Source organism: Balaenoptera physalus, assembly GCF_965194825.1.
Source record: "Balaenoptera physalus genome assembly, chromosome: 3".
Lineage (NCBI taxonomy): Eukaryota > Metazoa > Chordata > Mammalia > Artiodactyla > Balaenopteridae > Balaenoptera > Balaenoptera physalus.
Genome location: NC_138890.1, coordinates 115,854,713 through 115,872,450, shown reverse-complemented (window position 1 = coordinate 115,872,450; position 17,738 = coordinate 115,854,713). Strand labels below are relative to the sequence as shown.

General features: G+C 31.2%; 1 protein-coding gene across 1 annotated transcript in view; it reads right to left on the bottom strand.

The window, feature by feature from the left end:
- AP3B1 (adaptor related protein complex 3 subunit beta 1) overlaps positions 1-17,738 on the bottom strand; it is a 271,201-nt gene that overhangs the window by 177,654 nt on the left and 75,809 nt on the right. The window contains exons 4-7 of the mRNA XM_082457114.1: positions 13,501-13,596; positions 12,696-12,856; positions 10,550-10,616; positions 1,459-1,641 (exon numbers count right to left, since the gene is read on the bottom strand). Coding sequence (XP_082313240.1) covers positions 1,459-1,641; positions 10,550-10,616; positions 12,696-12,856; positions 13,501-13,596 — 507 coding nt within the window. The remainder of the gene's footprint in view (positions 1-1,458; positions 1,642-10,549; positions 10,617-12,695; positions 12,857-13,500; positions 13,597-17,738) is intronic.

Below are 17,738 nucleotides of genomic sequence, written 5' to 3'. Positions count from 1 at the left end.
TACACAATAGGAAAAAAATATATCTGAATAGCATTCTGGAAAGGAACTGGCTGAAATCAAACAGATAGCTATTAGCAACAAAAATCTCTCTTCAAAGTTACCATTGACACAAAAGGGTCAAGACACTTGCAGCATGGACATGTTGCTTAATCCAACAAAAGTGCCATCAAAAGTTTACTTCGTTCAATGATAAAATTTCATCAATCTAGGAGCCCTATGTGGCATCAGACTTTTACATACTAATACTTTAAAACATACTTTGAATTTTAAGTAGAATAACCCAATCACTTTTTAAATACTAAAATTAAGATAGAGTCAATATTACAGATAGCCTTCTGGATAAAGATATATTTTTAAATTTTTAAATACTTTTTAATACTAACAGTACTTAGTAAATGCAGAAAACATTGATGAATATCTTAAACATTTAAACTCCTTAAATATCTGAAAACTTGACATGTCACCTAAAGCAAGAATTATGAACATTTTTCCATTTTATATACATTTTTCTCTCACTTTAATATTATTTCTAATTAACAAAAGCAATTAGTACTGAACACTCAATCAAAGCCTATTCATAAGTTTGTATAAAAAACACTATGACATAATTGGGAGATATCTGGTCTTTTACTTTCTATACTGCTTTTAAAATCTATAATACTGTTTTTTAAAAAGACAAAAAAGAAATATCACAAGATTAGAATGAATGAGAGTGCTATTCTTGTAATATTTAATGATTTCTTTAAACAACTTAAAGCTTACACTTAAATCTTATATATACACTGAGAGATCTCTATTGCAAACTGTAATAAAGCTTTCTAAATTGTTAATATAATGAAAAGAATAAGGTATGCTTCTAATGTTAATCTGCACAAAGAAAACAAGTAACTTCACTGTAAGGTATACTTAATTATTAATTTTACTAAAATTCTACCAGCTTAAGTGAAAAAAAAAGTAAAACAAACATATTTTAGAAATTTAAAACTACAAAAAAGTAGTTTAAAAGTTCAACAATAATTTATCTGTAAAGGTGAGAAATTATCTTAGGTATAAATTCACATATGTTAGAGTCACATTACCTACTTCACAAGTGAGTACCTGGAACAGCTGGGTCTCAAAGGTGTGAAACTGACTAATAACCAAAAATATCCATGATCTGGCAATGTCACTGCAAACACTGTATCATGCTGCTGCTCCTAACAAGGCGTTCTTGCCAGGCCTCATACTAAAAGTTTATACACTATGCCATTAAATATGCGTCAATCAGTGCCAAAACAACGAACAATTATCCTTGCATTTATATCGGTTTCCTGCTTTCCAAAAGAACATGAGAAAAATTAGTCCTCCTTAAACATGCAGATTTCTATATTTTTCTACTCTTAATTTTTTGTACACACTTTAAAAAACTCATCCATTTTCTTAGTATAATTTTTAAGTGTAAGATTATTCAACACTTACCTCTTTCCAAGGACTGACAAACTGTGTACGAGCATATCGAGTTAGCATGTGGATTATGACAACCTGCCCCCACTCTTCTACATCAACTAGTAAATTACATAGCTTGCGGTAATTCTTGTGAATGAGATCTATTCTATCCGGGCATACTTCTTCAAAAGCCATGACAACACTGCCAGCCACCAACTAGAAAAGAAAGAAATAGTAACTCATTAAAAAATGTTTTCCTTCCATCAAAGATTCCACTCAGGCATTATAGAGACACAATCGGTGTTACGGCAATCAATATTAAAAGTATTCAGTCATTTGATTAATAAAATGTTCATGTTTGAATAACAAATTTTGAAGAGTCACTCCCTCAAAGAATAACTTTGATAGCTGTAACATGTCTGAAAAACGAATACTTTTCTCAAGTATTTGAATTAGAAGTATTAGCATTAAAAAATCATAATATTTTTTATCTCATCACATTAAATTTCAATAAATTGTTCACATATGGATTAGACATATTAATCATGCACAGTTTTCATTTTTAAAGCTTACCTGAACTCTAAAGATTCATTATTTAGTACAATAACAAGGACCGTATCATGTCAGTTTAAAATGAGAATGACAACAATTCCACAATGAACTTATCTTAAAGCGTGTGAGGACCTCATAAATGTCTTTAGTATAAAAATACTTTCGAATCTTACACACTTTAATCAACCTGTTAATTTTTACCAATATAATTTATTTACAAGGAAAAAATACTGGCTAAAATTTTAGAACATTATTATTACTTATATAATTATGTGTATAAATTGAAATAATATATTACCAACAAAAGGTAGCTTTCTCCAAGACCAGTTAATGAAACATAAATGTTGTTTTTGGAATTGCCATGTTTTTGCAAAGTGGTGAAATTAAGATTTCTTTGGTATGAAGATACAAACTAAGCAGAATATATAATATACAAATATTTTTATATAGGTACACTGGTATGTCTGCAGTTAGCCCACAATATAATACGGTTTTGAAAAAATAAATTAACATCATATTCTTTCTGAACACTAGGGATCTTCATTTTAGTATCTAAAATTTCCCCAATGTCTTAAAATAAGCAATTAAATAGAAATATAACTTACTGAAATGGTACTTTTTGAAAAATATTAGATACAATGATATTCGTATTTTTAGTGTTTAGTGTCCCTCTACTTGGCTGACATTTAGTTTATTAATGTGCAACCAACAATACAATTGAAAGAAAACAGCTCAGAATATAGACTTGCTATTATGCTAAACAAGTTTCCAGTCCTGTGGGGATTTTATGAATTACCAATCAGTATAAACGTGAAGCTGCATTTATTGACTCCAGCCCTGCCCATGTACTGGTGCCTGCTGGTCCCAGCATGTATGCACCTCAATCGAAAAAGCAAAGAATTGATTATTTGTGTGAACTAAATAAAAATGTATTATATGTATAATTTTCTATGTGCTATTGATATGGGAAGGAAGTTATGTTTGTGTTTTCAACACCACATTTTGATGTCTTCTGCACAAATCACTCTTCAGAAATTATATTCTGTGATAATCATATTTCTAAAAGATTAGAATTATCATTTTAAAATCTCTTAAAACTAAATTTATGACATCAAACTATAGAGTAACAGTATTTGTGAAATACATTTATATTTATATATGTCAATCTTACATTAAGATATATATTTTTTAATTGGCAAGGGTGTTAAAGTACAAAAATAAATAATACCACTTAGAATAAAATAATCTATGAAATTGAAATGGGAATTCAACAAAGTTTCAATTTAAGGAACACTATGTGAAATCAAGTTATTCTGCCCAAACTCAGAGATTATCTTTTTCAAATATGTTTAGACACCAAACAATTAAAAGGAAAATCAGCTCCTACATGGTACTAAATTTATCAAAACAAGAGCTACAGGTACAAAATAGTTCTAAAGTATTAATAAATAACATGAAAATGAAAGAAAATAATTAATTACTTAGGTAAAGATAAAGTCCATGGAAACACAAAAATAATTAGGAAGAACATAAAGAAAAGAACCTTTACAAAATAAAACTGATGATTTTAGGTATTTCATTATATGGTTTTAACAATCGACTCTAGCCTAAACACTGCCAGAAGAATTGATTATTCTGGTATATTAAATATTCAATATTCTATACAACTTACAGAATTAAAATAAAATGATCTACTCAGATTTGAAAAACAAAAATATTGGTTTCCCAAAAACAGACAGTTAATTTCCATCTCACTGTGTCAATAGTAGCTTTTTACATAAGGGGAAAAATAAATCACTCCAACAAAACTAGCAATGAACTCATCAAATTCAAATGCAGTTTTCCATTTATGTATTTTTTATATTAAAGCAATAAACATGGTTCATTTATCTTCCCTTGGTTGTCACGTTTTTCTGTGCTGTTGCTATGAACTTCAGCCATTAGCTGTGCTCCAAGGTAAACTACATGAACCATCAACAAAAGTGACACTCCATCTATGGAGTTCATATTTTCGCCAGATTATCTATGCTAGTTGACAAGCTGGTAATGAAAAAAATCACACTAAGCAAATGGTTCCTCTAATAACAATAAATTTTCTATAAAATTATGAAGGGTACAAAACGTTTCCTTGCATCTATTTTGTCATGAATTCTAATTAACGTTGCAAAAACCTGAGAGTGCTGGGTCATCACAAGAAGTGCATCAAGGTTTGATTGATAATATGGTGTAAGTTGGCCAATGCAGCCAAGATTTTCTTCTCTTAAATTAATGGCCATCCAACCTGCCCTAATCATACAGCCCAAATGATATTCCCCTTCTTATTTCAATTTTCTTGAGGCATGGAAAATGGGAAAGATCAGTCATTTATCTTCTAATAGCTGGATAATAGATCTAACACAATAAAACATCTGCACAAACGAAGAGGTGTGTTTTTTTGCCCACAACAGTGAAGCTTTTACCAACATTAAACCAATAACTTATAAAATGGTGTCTTACCCTCACAGCTTAGCTATGAACTACCAATATATTCACTAAACATCATTTTGTAGCTAAATTAAGAAGAAACTTCGTCATCAAAAAAATATAAATAAACAACTCAGATTTTCAGTAGGCACTGACCTAATTTGTTTTCCTAAGAAACTCTGTTTTCTATTAGAAAGTTAAATGCTACAAAAGGATTTCTTTAAAATTAACCTGAAAGGAAAAGGAAATAAACACCTTTTGAGGTATTCTAAATAAAAGAATGAAGGTTCACTACAAAGCTTAAATTGCTCAACAAGTGTGAATTTCTACATTTTAAAGAAAAACAAGAGAAAGTATTATAAATTTTAAAAAGGAATTTATACCTGAACATTAGGAAAGGTTTTCAATAAAGAAGAAAAGTGTTTAGGATATGTTAAATAGAGAAAATATGATGAAAATGGTAAATCTAGGAATATACAGTGAAGAAATTATATTAAAAAAACTTATAACAGTTGACTCGGTATGATCAAGGATAAATAAAATGTTCCCTTTCAATTATACTGACAATTGTAAGCGTCTATTATACCTTTTAAAATTTACAGATACCTTCAGACAACAGTTATCTAAGTAACTCTAAAATATTCTTCTAGTTACATTACCATAACTGTATTCCTAATCCCAAAGTGACTTATTTTGGGGAAAGGACTATTCATATGACAAATACTGGTCTTTCTCCAGTAAAAGGGAAAAACATTTCTATTATATTTTAATAAGCTTTTTATTTCCACCTTTCCTTAAAATGAGAATTATACAACTAATTTTCTTTGAGATCTCAATTTCAAGAAAATCCTCCTTTAGGCTAAAAGAAGCAACAGAAGGTATATCTCATAATCAACAGAGGTTAAAGAAAGGTTTTTAAACATGTTAACACCTTTCAAATTTATATTTATCAGTAGTAATAGCAATGTTATCATCATCATCATAATGATCCCAAGAAGCTCCTGCTGACAGCAAATAAATTCCTTTTCAAAATGTGGAAATAAATTAGACCTGGTTCATTTAATTAGGAAATTTTTAAACAAAAATGATTTAGGATTACTGATTTCAAATGTCAATCCTAACATTATTAACTGGGGGGGGAGAAGAAATATAGCTGTATCCCTTCAATATATTATACATGACAAGAAAAAGTAATAATAAAGATAAGATCCATAAATATCTATATAGATATCAGAATATTTTTAACCTTTCTACATCAAATTATAACCATACAAAGGAAAAAATTATCAGAAGACATTCACAAAACATAATTAAATACTGGGTAGACAAGTTAATGGTACCTAGGGAAATCTGAATCTCTCAACCCAAATTCGGAAAAAGAAAAAAGATTAAAACTTAAGCTCTAAGCATAATTAAAATACAGAGAATCTCCAAACTTCGATTATACATAAGTAGAAAAATAAGTCCTAAATCCCAGAGAGTTATCTTTCATGTATACATCATAAAACCTCACAAAGATCTATGACAGTCTGAAACAACTGCCCAGAACAAAGCAGACAGGAGTTAGTGGTGGGCATAAGAGGGAACTAAAAGCAACAGCAGAGAGAAAGAAAGGACCCTAAGTGTGCAAATACTAAAAAAGATTCCTGGTAGATCAGAGCAGATACAGGGAACAGACTTCAAAGGAAAATAAGATTCAATGAGGCTACCTTGAAAAGGTAAAGTTTCAAAAAGAAACAAGTTTAAAAAAGAGGTGGATGAAAAGGAGCACCTTAAAAACTGTAAGGTGACAGAAAAAAGAAATAAGAAGAGGAAATTTAGGCCCCTACAAGAAAAAATAAAATCAAAATAATCTTAGGACATACACCCCTTCCTATGCATGTCCTCTCCACAAAAGCCATCTAATAAAAAATCATACTTTGCTATTCTGACAGAGAGGGTGCTCATAAACTAGGAATCATGCAAACTACCTCATATTCAAACCACCAACCCTGTCCAAAGAAACGTAAAGATGCAAGTAATCTGTAAGTATTGAAAACAGAAAATGAAAATCAAAACAATTCAACTCATGAAAATTACCCACACAAAAAAATCAATGATAAAGCAAAACAACAACAAAAAAAACCCAACTGTAACACAACACTTCAAAATGAATTAAGCTGCCTCAAAGAAGAATTTCAAGATCAGAAAAATGAACATGAATCAGAAACTGAAAAACAGACAACAGAAATGAACAAAAGACATCAGGAAGAAACAGAAGTTGAAACTAGAAAAGAAATAACCAGACATCATGATTAAGTTGCAAAGTGCCCCTGGCAGAAAACAGTTGAATAAAAATTTAGGAAGAGGCATTAAAGAAAAGTACAAAAAGAACCAAAAGAATGAAAATGAGATAAAGAAGTAAAAAGGTTTAGAGAGATAACGGTTGAAATGTAAGACAGGCAAAGAAGATCCAACTTAGAGAAAATTGAAATCCCTGAAGAAGAAAAAGTAACAATTGAACAGAATTAATATTTAAAACTTAATCTTAAACAACAACAACAACAGTTTGCCAGAAATAACATAAATTCTAAATCTATATTTTAAAAAGCCTCACTGGGTACTAGGAAAAAAATTGACCCATATCAACTAACCCTGAGACACCAGGTAAAACTATTATATTTCAAAGATAAAGAGAAAATCCTCAGGGTCAGCATCTTACTTAACACAGATACATTACAGGCATTTCCTTTAAACTAAAACAAGGCAAGGATGCCCACCGTCTCCACTACTATCGAACACTGTACTGAAGTTATAAACCAATATAATTAGACAAGAAAAATTAAAGTCATAGGTATTGGAAAAGAGGAAGTAAAATTATCTGTTTGCAAATGATATGATTTATTTTCTAGAATAAAACAAATGGAGATTGAAAGATAAAACTAAATCAAACAATAAAAGAATTCAGTAAAGAAGCAGGATATAAAATTACCACACAGAAAATCAATAGCTTTCTTAGAGAACAATATAACAAGTTCAACCATACAATGATAAAGCGATTTCAATTTACAACAGCATTCAAAGAAGTAAGGCTAACGATAAATATAACTCTAAACCAATATTTAACTCAATTAGTAGTCCCCATCTCACTACTCTTCGCAGAGTACATGCTAGCAATTCTGAAACAATACTTTATCTGCATTCTGGGACTGAGTAAATAAGTAAATATATTGTGGATAATGCAAGGCACATTTCTTAATGTTGGAAAAAAGGAAGTTACAAATATGAAAAGGTAGGACACTGGAAGGAACGTTGTGCTATTGCTCTGGAATTAGAGAATTCAGTATAAACTACTGCTGTTTCATATGGATAGAAAAATAGATATAGGTGTTTTTTTAATTTTAAAAAAATAAACGTATCCTATCTAACACTTTAGGAATGAAGAGTGCCTTATAAATGATAGACAGTCAAAGCTCCCAAAGGATCTACCTATGAACTCGGAGCATGACACACACCATTTGGGAAACAAAACAATGAAAATAATAGGAAATACCTAATTACTATCGGCAAGAATATTAACAAATTAATTCTCACAATTATTCAACAACTATTAAAGACCTACTATGAACAAGTACAATATTTTTTTCTACTGTATTTTGGAAATAAATGGTCAGAACCCAAGAACAGACATTCTAAATTTGCAAAGAAATTGTATTCTTTACATTTCTTTTTGGGTCATTTGTTTCTTATTTATCCTTTTATGGTGTCAGGCACATGCTGAGGATTTTATATACAACAGCTCTTTCAACACAAACAAAAACTTTATACATGGGAAATTATAAGCCCTAAAAATCTGCAAGCTGAAACTTATGAAGGCTTAATACATAGCTACTAAGTGGTGGAACTTCAGACACAAATCCAATTCTGTTTAATTCCAAAGAAGGTAGTTTTTACCTGTGACATGCTATATCTTGTTAGACATGCACATGTTATATACGGAGATTTCATATCTATGCCATACAACCAATTTCTTTTAGTTTATTATGTAGCAGAAATCATGGAAATTTAAAATAAAGGATCTGTTTAAAATAGATCCATTAAAATACTAAAAAAATAAAGGATTAAAATAAAGGATGTTTCTTACAGATCCTTTATTAAAATAAAGGATCTGTTAAAATAAAGATCTGTTAAAATAAAGGATCTGTTCCTTACAGATCTTAGTATTCTCCACAGTACTTGGCAAATGTCTTCAACACAGAAGAAACTAAATGTTTTTTTATTATTACTAAAATCAAGTTAACCACAATATCAATAATATTGATTTCATATTTGGGTCTAGAAGGAGATAACAAGTAGGCCATACAGAAGACAAAAAGGAATCAAATTTCTTTTCTCTGTCTTCATTATGCCAACCACTATAGAAGAAATGAAGATTTCTGCTACATTATAGACTAAAAGAAATTTGCTGAATGGCCTAGTCTCCAAATATAGTCTCAGGTAAATACAACATTTTCAAAAATACACAGTGAAAAAATCATTAAAAGAATTAACATATACAACATATCCATTGAATACAAAAAAAAAAAAAAACAGTGAAGAGGAATGAGGAACAAAAAGAAGACCTAAGACTTAGAAAGACATAATGGCAGCTATAAATTCAACTATCAATAGTAACAATAAATGTCAATTGATTAGACAGTCTAATCAAAAGGCATACGTCATCAGACTAGATTTAAAAAATGTATGTTGTCTACAGGAGACACACATTAAATAAAAAATACCAACAGGTTGCGAGTAAAAGGAAGGAAAAAGATATATCAGGTAAACAGCAATTATAAGAAAGTTGTACTTAAATAGGACAAGATAGAACTTAAAACAAAAACTGTTACTAGAGATTGAGACATTTCACAATGACAAAAGGAAGGTAAAACAATTATAAATACAGATGCACCAAATACCAGAGCTCCTAAATATATGAAGTAAACAATGACAGAATTGAAGGGAGAAATAGACAGCTCTATAGCAATAGTAGACTTCAACACTCTGCTTTCAGTGAGCCACAAGAAAGAAGATCAACAAAGGAACAGAAGACTTGAACAACACTATAAACCAATTACATCCAAGAGACATCTACTGAACACTCCACCCAAAAAGAGCAGAATACATTGGGTTGGTCAAAAAGTTTGGTTGGGTTTTTCCATACCATCTTATGGAAAAACCCTAACGAACTTTTTAGCCAACCCAATACACTCCTCTCAAATACACACTGAACATTCTCCAAGACAGACCATATGCTAAGCCATATAATAATAGCTGTATGAGTCTAGTGGTTACTGTATCAGATAGCTGCTATATACAGATATACGTGCACCTGGGTGATACTATCCTAAGATGAGCTGGAATCCTTTTCCTGAATAGTTTTGAGCCATATATATGGGTGCAGAAGCCTCCACCAAAGATACACCAGCTGGTGATTACACCAGCTCCTCCAGAGGTCTGCTCAGAGACCCCATGCATCATCACTATTTCTAGATCTCATTATCATGTCACTACACACAAAGAATAGGAGTGGAATAGGAAGGAGGAAGAGACACGTACATTTCCAAAACATGGGAAATTTACCCAGTAAGATCATTCTACCCAGCCAATAAAACAGCGTTATACATATGAAAACATTTTAGTATTTAAGAAAAAAAAAACAACACACTTGTAATACTAAAACACACGCCTCTAATTTTTCATTATCTCTTTAATACTGAATACTTCATTTTAAAATAATTATTTGTTCCCAAGTGATTGAGCCTTTAAAAATTCTAATAAATCATTGCTTAAAATAAAAGAGCTGACCTTAAAAGCAGTCAACAATTTAGCCACAGGTTAAAAAAAGAATTTTCTTTCCCCAACTTTCTCTTCTTCAGATTCTGATGAAGAAACATGTAACGAACTAAAATTCCAAATGCAATCTTTCTCTTTACCTGGACATTTTTATTCTTCAAGGATTTTAATGAGCTCCGTTAATATTTATACCATTTCAAAATCAATAAGAATAATTATATCAAATATACAACAGTAAAATGATACTATGTAAATAAAGCACAATTTTACTTGGACATAAAAAGATATTACTTACTGTGCTTTTATCCTTCAGAAGTTTTTCAATTATTTCAATTAACATTTCCTTCTGCTCTGGATCAAGGCTAAACCATAAAAAGAAAAAAATTTACATTAAGTTTTTTTCCTTTAATTCTAACTTTAAATGAAGCTAATCATTTCAAGGATATTGAAATATTTTAAAGTGGGGGAGACTTATGTCTAGACAAAAATAAACAGAAAACAAATTTAAAGTGGAACGGGTTGATTTTTCCCACAGATGTGTCCTAATCTTTCTATCTAAAGTTCCTCATACTAATTAAACCCAGATACCAATACCGTTAAGAAAATATTTAAAGAACAAATCCACTTCTTAAAAAGAAGTTGGAAAGCCTTAAGAAAGTAATTGCAAGTAGATAAACCACAAAATCTTTTTCTAACTGGGGGGAAAATAACAGGATAGCAATCATTTTTGAGCATGGACACATAATTGTCAAAAAGAAATATAAAGAATTTCCAAATAAGAATTTTGTACCATTCTAGTTTACTGATAGAGACATGCATAATAAAACCTGCCATCTAAAACCAAGAAATATAAACAAAGGCCCACATACGCACAGAATTGACAGATGCATCTAAATAGCAGCTGTAAGCACTGAAATACTGTTAATAATATAATTTCTTCCTAGCATAGAATTCAACTGTTCATTTACTGAGAAGCTAAACGATGGGCATACAAAGATAAGTAAGACAGTCTAATAAAGACAGTCCCAAACATAATCATACCATATAATGGAGATATATATAAGGGATTATGGGGATAAAGAAGAAGGACACCAATGGAGGCAGGAAGATTGTGGAGGGTTTCTTCTGGGAAGTGACATCTCAGATGAATCTTAAACAACTTGACTTTAGAGCTGGAAAAAGTAGGAAATATTCTAGATAGAGACTAAAGGAGGAACAAGAGATGGTAATGAGATAAAAACATTTTATGTAGAGGACTAAGAGGCAGTACTGAGCTACGAGACTGTAAATTCAAGACAAAGAGAGGTTAAATGGAGCCCAGTGATGGGCTTTTAAACAATCGTAGTGAGCTTGGATCTTATTTTGTAAGTTGATAACAAGAAAGGATAATGACTAAGTGTGAGATAACTTTGTTTGACAGTTAACCTAAGAAAATGATTTTTTACTTTTCACAAACATTATATAAGTTTACTACTGACCATTATAATTATCTGAACATTCAAACCTTTTAATTCTTGCAAATGCCAACAAGTCTCCCTTCTCCAGTCTTTCCTAACTAATCCCATTTCTTTACATCTTTACTTTATGAAACCCTATATGATAATCTGAGCCCTATCCTATCAAAGGCATTGTTAGTGTGCCTGTGTATGTACATATATATCATATAGCAATATCTTATTCAATTATAGTTTGCCTTTAATTATTTGGCATACGTTTGATTTTTTTCCCTCAATAGGGATGTGATACCACATCCTCTATCCTCTATCTTATGCATGTAACACAACACTAGAAACACAAAATGATCTTGATAAAAGTTTTTGGAATAAATGGTAACAGAAAATAATACCAAATGATTACAGATAATAATTATTTTATTTAGGCAATATGTTTTCCACAGAGATCAAGGTATCGTATGATAATTTAATAAATATCATATAAAGACGGCATGGTGCTATATTTAAAAATCAGTATTAAAATAATATTTAATAAAATAGCTCTGGAAAAGAATCAGGCAAGGAAGGGAACAGCAGGATCAAAGATGGAAGAAGGGGTAACAAAGTGAGTTGAGACAATAACACACTTAAGATTCTACACTGCAATAAATAGGAAAACAAACCTTAATTTTCTAATAACATATGTGTATGTGTAATGAGAGATGGACTATATAAATGATAATTCAATTTCTGATTATTTTTAAGTTATAAAATCCATAAATTACCACAGGCCCTAACAGGCTCACAAATAAAAACCTGCCTAGGGTCTCTATAACCAAAATAAAATTAAAGATGTCTAAAGAATGTTTGTGGGCAGGGGAAACACAGTCACTGAGTTTACTTAGTTTAAGGACAGACTAGTTATAAGCGCTAACAAAATAAGCCTCCAGGGGCTTTAACATTCCACATGACATTAGGGATCTTTGGTATTATTTACAAAGTACCAACCTGTACAATTTTTGTATCGCATGGGCTGCATTCTTCCTAACGTATGGTGATAAGTCAGCAGAAGCTTCCTTAATAGCAAGCATCATAATAGGTACAATAATTGGCACTCTAATACTTGACAGAACTCTCAAAGCACTTGCACGAATTAGTTGATTTGGGTCCTAAAGACAGTGCAAAAATATTCATCAAAATTTCAAGTTTTCAATATTTCAAATACATCTTTATGATACAGTTAACAGGTGCTTATAGGATGTAATACAACAATAGCCAAAAAAAAAAACAAAAAAAAAAAAACCAGGCTACTTAATTTAAATACCCAGTATATGGAAATGGCTAAGGAAAAAGAGAATTAAATAAATGTTTATTTCTCTGAATAATGTTTTAACAAGAAAAGTAATGGTTATAATTCTACTTGATCATATATTACTAAACATGCTGGGTTTTTAGAGTTTCATAATAACAAAATGCTGCAGGTCATAAATTTTATCTTTAAAAAAAGTCATGTCCCCTCTTTGTACACTTTCAACAACTAGTTGGTGTAATGATGAAGAGCTCTTTGAGACACAATAATGATTATATTGAACATAAAGGAACATATAGAAACTGAAACATACAAGGCAAAGTCCAGTTGATTATAATAATAAATTATTTTCTAAGGGCATTGAATAGGGATCGGGAGAGGCCTTTTAACTCTTTCAAAACATGACTGTACCATTTAGTGGATTATTGCTCCACTTCTTTAAATGACACACCTTCAACTGTGCAGAAACGTTGCAGCTATTTGCCTACTCACTCTATTATTTACCTTCAGAGCTCGCTGAAAAGTGCTTATGGACAAGAGTGCCAGATCCTGCTGTTCTTCAGCATATCGGACCAGGTAAACATATACTAACTTCTTGATCTGTGAATAAGAAAAAATAATTTAATCCTAGCCAGAGTGAAAATTAAAAATTTAATATTTTCTATACTAAAATCCACACTCAACTTTCCTGAACTAAATAACTGAACCTGCTCATAGCCTAGATGGTAAAATAAAGATAATGTATTGTAGGATAATGAATAGAAACAGAAAAAGCTTGTGAAGTAAGCATTTTAATAATCCAATCCACAATAGCAATATCCTATCAAGTTGTCCTTCCTCCTGATGGGAAAAAACAGTTCTTGAGCAAAACTCATATAAGAATATTAAAATATTAACTGATTTGGAAAAGTATTTTCAAAATGAGGGATACAAATAATATAAAGACCTTGGGCTCTGTCCACTAACTATATGGTATGGAAGCTTACGTTTCCTCATCTGTCAAAAGGTGCTGAGGCCCAACTCTGATTCTATGGTAATAGTCACATTCCAATATACATTACATGATATTTTCAGCTCAGTAAGAATAATGTGTGACAATATCAATTTAATGTAATAAAAATTCCAAAAGGATGGAAGTGTGTTTTGAAAACTGTTTTCAAAGTCAATTTAATCACTAAATTTATAACAAAATTATGATGAGCAGAAAAATTAAATGAAAATTGGAATTTGAGTTGAAATTCATCAACTGCTTCCTTCTGACACTGCTTGTAGCTTGTTATCTCCCTTCTCAAATATCTTCAGATACCATTGCTTGATTAATTTTCTGATATATCCCCATAGTACATATCTAAAAGTTAATGGAATGTTCAAATAGCATGGGAAATGAGGGGAAGTAGCTGGAAATAGGTGGAATCAATGCTGAAAAGGAAAACAGCGCTATACTGGGCCATATTTTATATCACAGTAACCAATCTGGACTTCTTTAAAGACAACTGCCATGGCCTTCTCTCCCTTACAGTCCAATTTCCCTTGACACAGCAGTGTTTTGAGTTCCTTCACCATCCTGTTTGTTCCCTTCTGAACTCACTCAATTTGTCTATATTTTTTTCATTACAGCACTCCAAACTAAAAATGAAGCCTAAGCAAGACAAAATAGTTAAGATTTTGTTCCAGATGAGGTGCTTCTACTGATACAACTCATTCTTGATTAAAACCACATACTTTTTCCAAATGTGCTACTGACTAAATCAATCCATACCCGAGTAATTGTCCTAGTGAGGTTTCTTCTTTTAAAAGGAGGTCAATATCTTACACTTACCTATAGACATTTTCAACAACTTAAATTCAACATGTCACGGCACGCTCCTCAGATAATTTTAGATCTTAATCTTTAATCCAACCTATTTTGCTATTCTTCACAATTTCATGGACACAAGTGAAAACTTAATGAACATACTTTCTGCATCTTTATCATTATTGATAAAATGCTAAACACACCATTTTAAGATGATACCAATCGATTCGTCTGTACTATATTGACAGGGTTATAGGTGAAACTAACAAAAAACACATTTCCAATTACTCTTCAGTGCTGAATAGATCCACAAAATCTTAAAAACGAAACCTAAAATCCTTAACTCAGTATTCAATACAGCCCATAATCTTCCTTTAAAGTCAAACAAGGGAAGAGTCCCCAAATATAACTTGACTCTTTGTCTCAATCTCCACTCAGTTTATCAATTCTACTTTCTCCGAAGTTCTACTAATCAAAATCTTCCACAAAAGCAAAAATGAAACAATAAAATTTCCACTAAGAGAGGAACAGTACAACAAATTACAGTACATCCATATAACACTGTACTATGTGGTCACTATATATAATTAAGTAAATCTATACTTGACATTGAAAATATGTCCTTGTAAAAAATTTTAAGGGTACAAAACAGTATGCACTGTATGATCGCACTTCTGTGTTAATAAAAAATAGATACACATATATTGTATTTTATCACTCTAAGATAATCCACCAATTGTAAGATGTACCATAATTTTACAGACCACAAAGAAAGGAAGAAAAAACCCGGCCAATTGTAAGCCACCCTCAATTGTTAAGATAAGTCCCAACTGCATAAACTTTAAAATAGAAAACAGATGTCTTAGAATGGACATTATATGGTAATAATAGCAAATAGTTATATACTTAACTATGTGTCAGGCACTGTTCTACATGTTATATTTAGATTAATTCATTTTATATTCACAACTCAATGAACAGGTATTACCTTTCCTGTTTTACAGGTGAAGAAACTGAAGCACAGAAAAGTTAAGTAACTTGACCAATATAGAAATCTATTAAATGAAGAACCAGGATTCAAACCAGGTAAGCATAAAAGTTGAAAAAATTTATATAGTAAAATGTTAACAGTGACTATCTCTGGGTGACGGCATTAACCAGTGACCCTCACTTTTTACATCTTTCTACATTATTTAATTTTTTTACAATGAATATTAATTTTATGTTCAGATAAAACAATAAAGACATTTTCATTTTAGGGGTGAATCTCATCTTTCTAGACATCCTCCAACACAGAATAATAGTACTTTCTCTGATTATAAAAGTATTTTAAAATTTTCATTATAAACAATCTGAAACTGAAAATATTTTTAAGTTCCCACATTCCTAAGATGGCTTTTTCTATAGCATTGGCAACATGTAGCCACCAGAACTATTTTAAACCTGTTCAATAGACAAAAACTCAGCTAAATCAACAAGTTTTTGCAAGTCAACCAACCTGTGACAGCCCCTTGCTTCTGAACGTTAGCCAATCAGGAACAAATTCACTCTAAAAAAACACACCTCTTAGTGCCAATCAATCAAAAGCAGTCTCACCCAAGTGACCACTCATCTACAGATGATATCAACCCACTTAGGCCCCTTAAAGTCCATGAAACTTTCAAATGATCATGGAATCAAGTGATCTCACACAAGAATACAAAAAATGGGTTCCAATATTACGTGGTACTAGTATACAAGATGGCAACCAAATGATCCAAAATATACCCAATGTTTTAGATCATATTTAAATGTAAATATAAATTTTAAAAATTCTTAAATCACAGTTTAAGAAGCACTTACCTAATTGTTTGAGTTATAAATGATTTTCTCCCCAACCAGATTTTAAAGTTCCTAAGTTAAGGATATATGTATATGCATACCTGATTTACTTTGTTATAAAGCAGAAACTAACACACCATTGTAAAGCAATTATACTCCAACAAAGATGTTAAAAAAAAAAAAAAGGTTCCTAAGTTACAACAGTGCCAAAAAGCAACCAACACTTGCTGGTTGACTGATTTATACCAATTTAAATATATCAAATCAACACACAAGATGTATTTTAAATAAGATATTTCTCAAATTCACCTTGGAATGAACATGAGGTTACTTAGTACAGGAACCATTCCTTATTAATCTATATATTCCCACAACCTATCACATAGCCTGGCAATATAGTAAAAGCCCAATAATTATCAGCTGAATGAAACATCACAGCCCAATGAGAGACTGGAAAAAAAAAAAAAGACATTTCCCATTAGATTGCTATATCTAGGATCTAACTTACCACCATTAGATATAATTCATGAAGTAGATGTCTAAATGGACATCAACATACTGTGAGAAAACAATAGGTATTAAGAAGATTGCCTCAAAAGTCTTTAACTTGTGGGGGTTTTTTTAGAAAATTAATCATTTAAAATATTCTTTCTCTTTACCAATTATATTCGGATCTCAGTCTACGGTTCTCAGGAAACTTTCGAAACGAGAATGGGTTAGGATCCACCCACCCCCTCATCTTCTTGGGATGTATTTTCTCAGCAACACCTTTATTTACTTAACTGTACAGCCAACTTTTCAAGCTGAATTATGAACTCCAGAATATATCCAGGAGTTTATACTGGCAACACTGAAACATTCAACCCACAGCTGAGCTACCAGGCACTGCTATAATTACTCACTAGTGGAGAAGGATTATTGTGACTGTTATAGCAAAAAGCATAACATTATTAAATCACAGAAGGTTGCAAAACACTAAATTTGTTCTAGTTCTGTTATAAGAATCAATCAAAATTGACCGCAAGAGGCCTATGCACTGACCAGCTGCAGGTGTACAGAGAAAGCCTACTTTCCCTGAAACCATTCTGTGATCAGAAATGGGAGTACTTAAAGCTCCGTGACTACA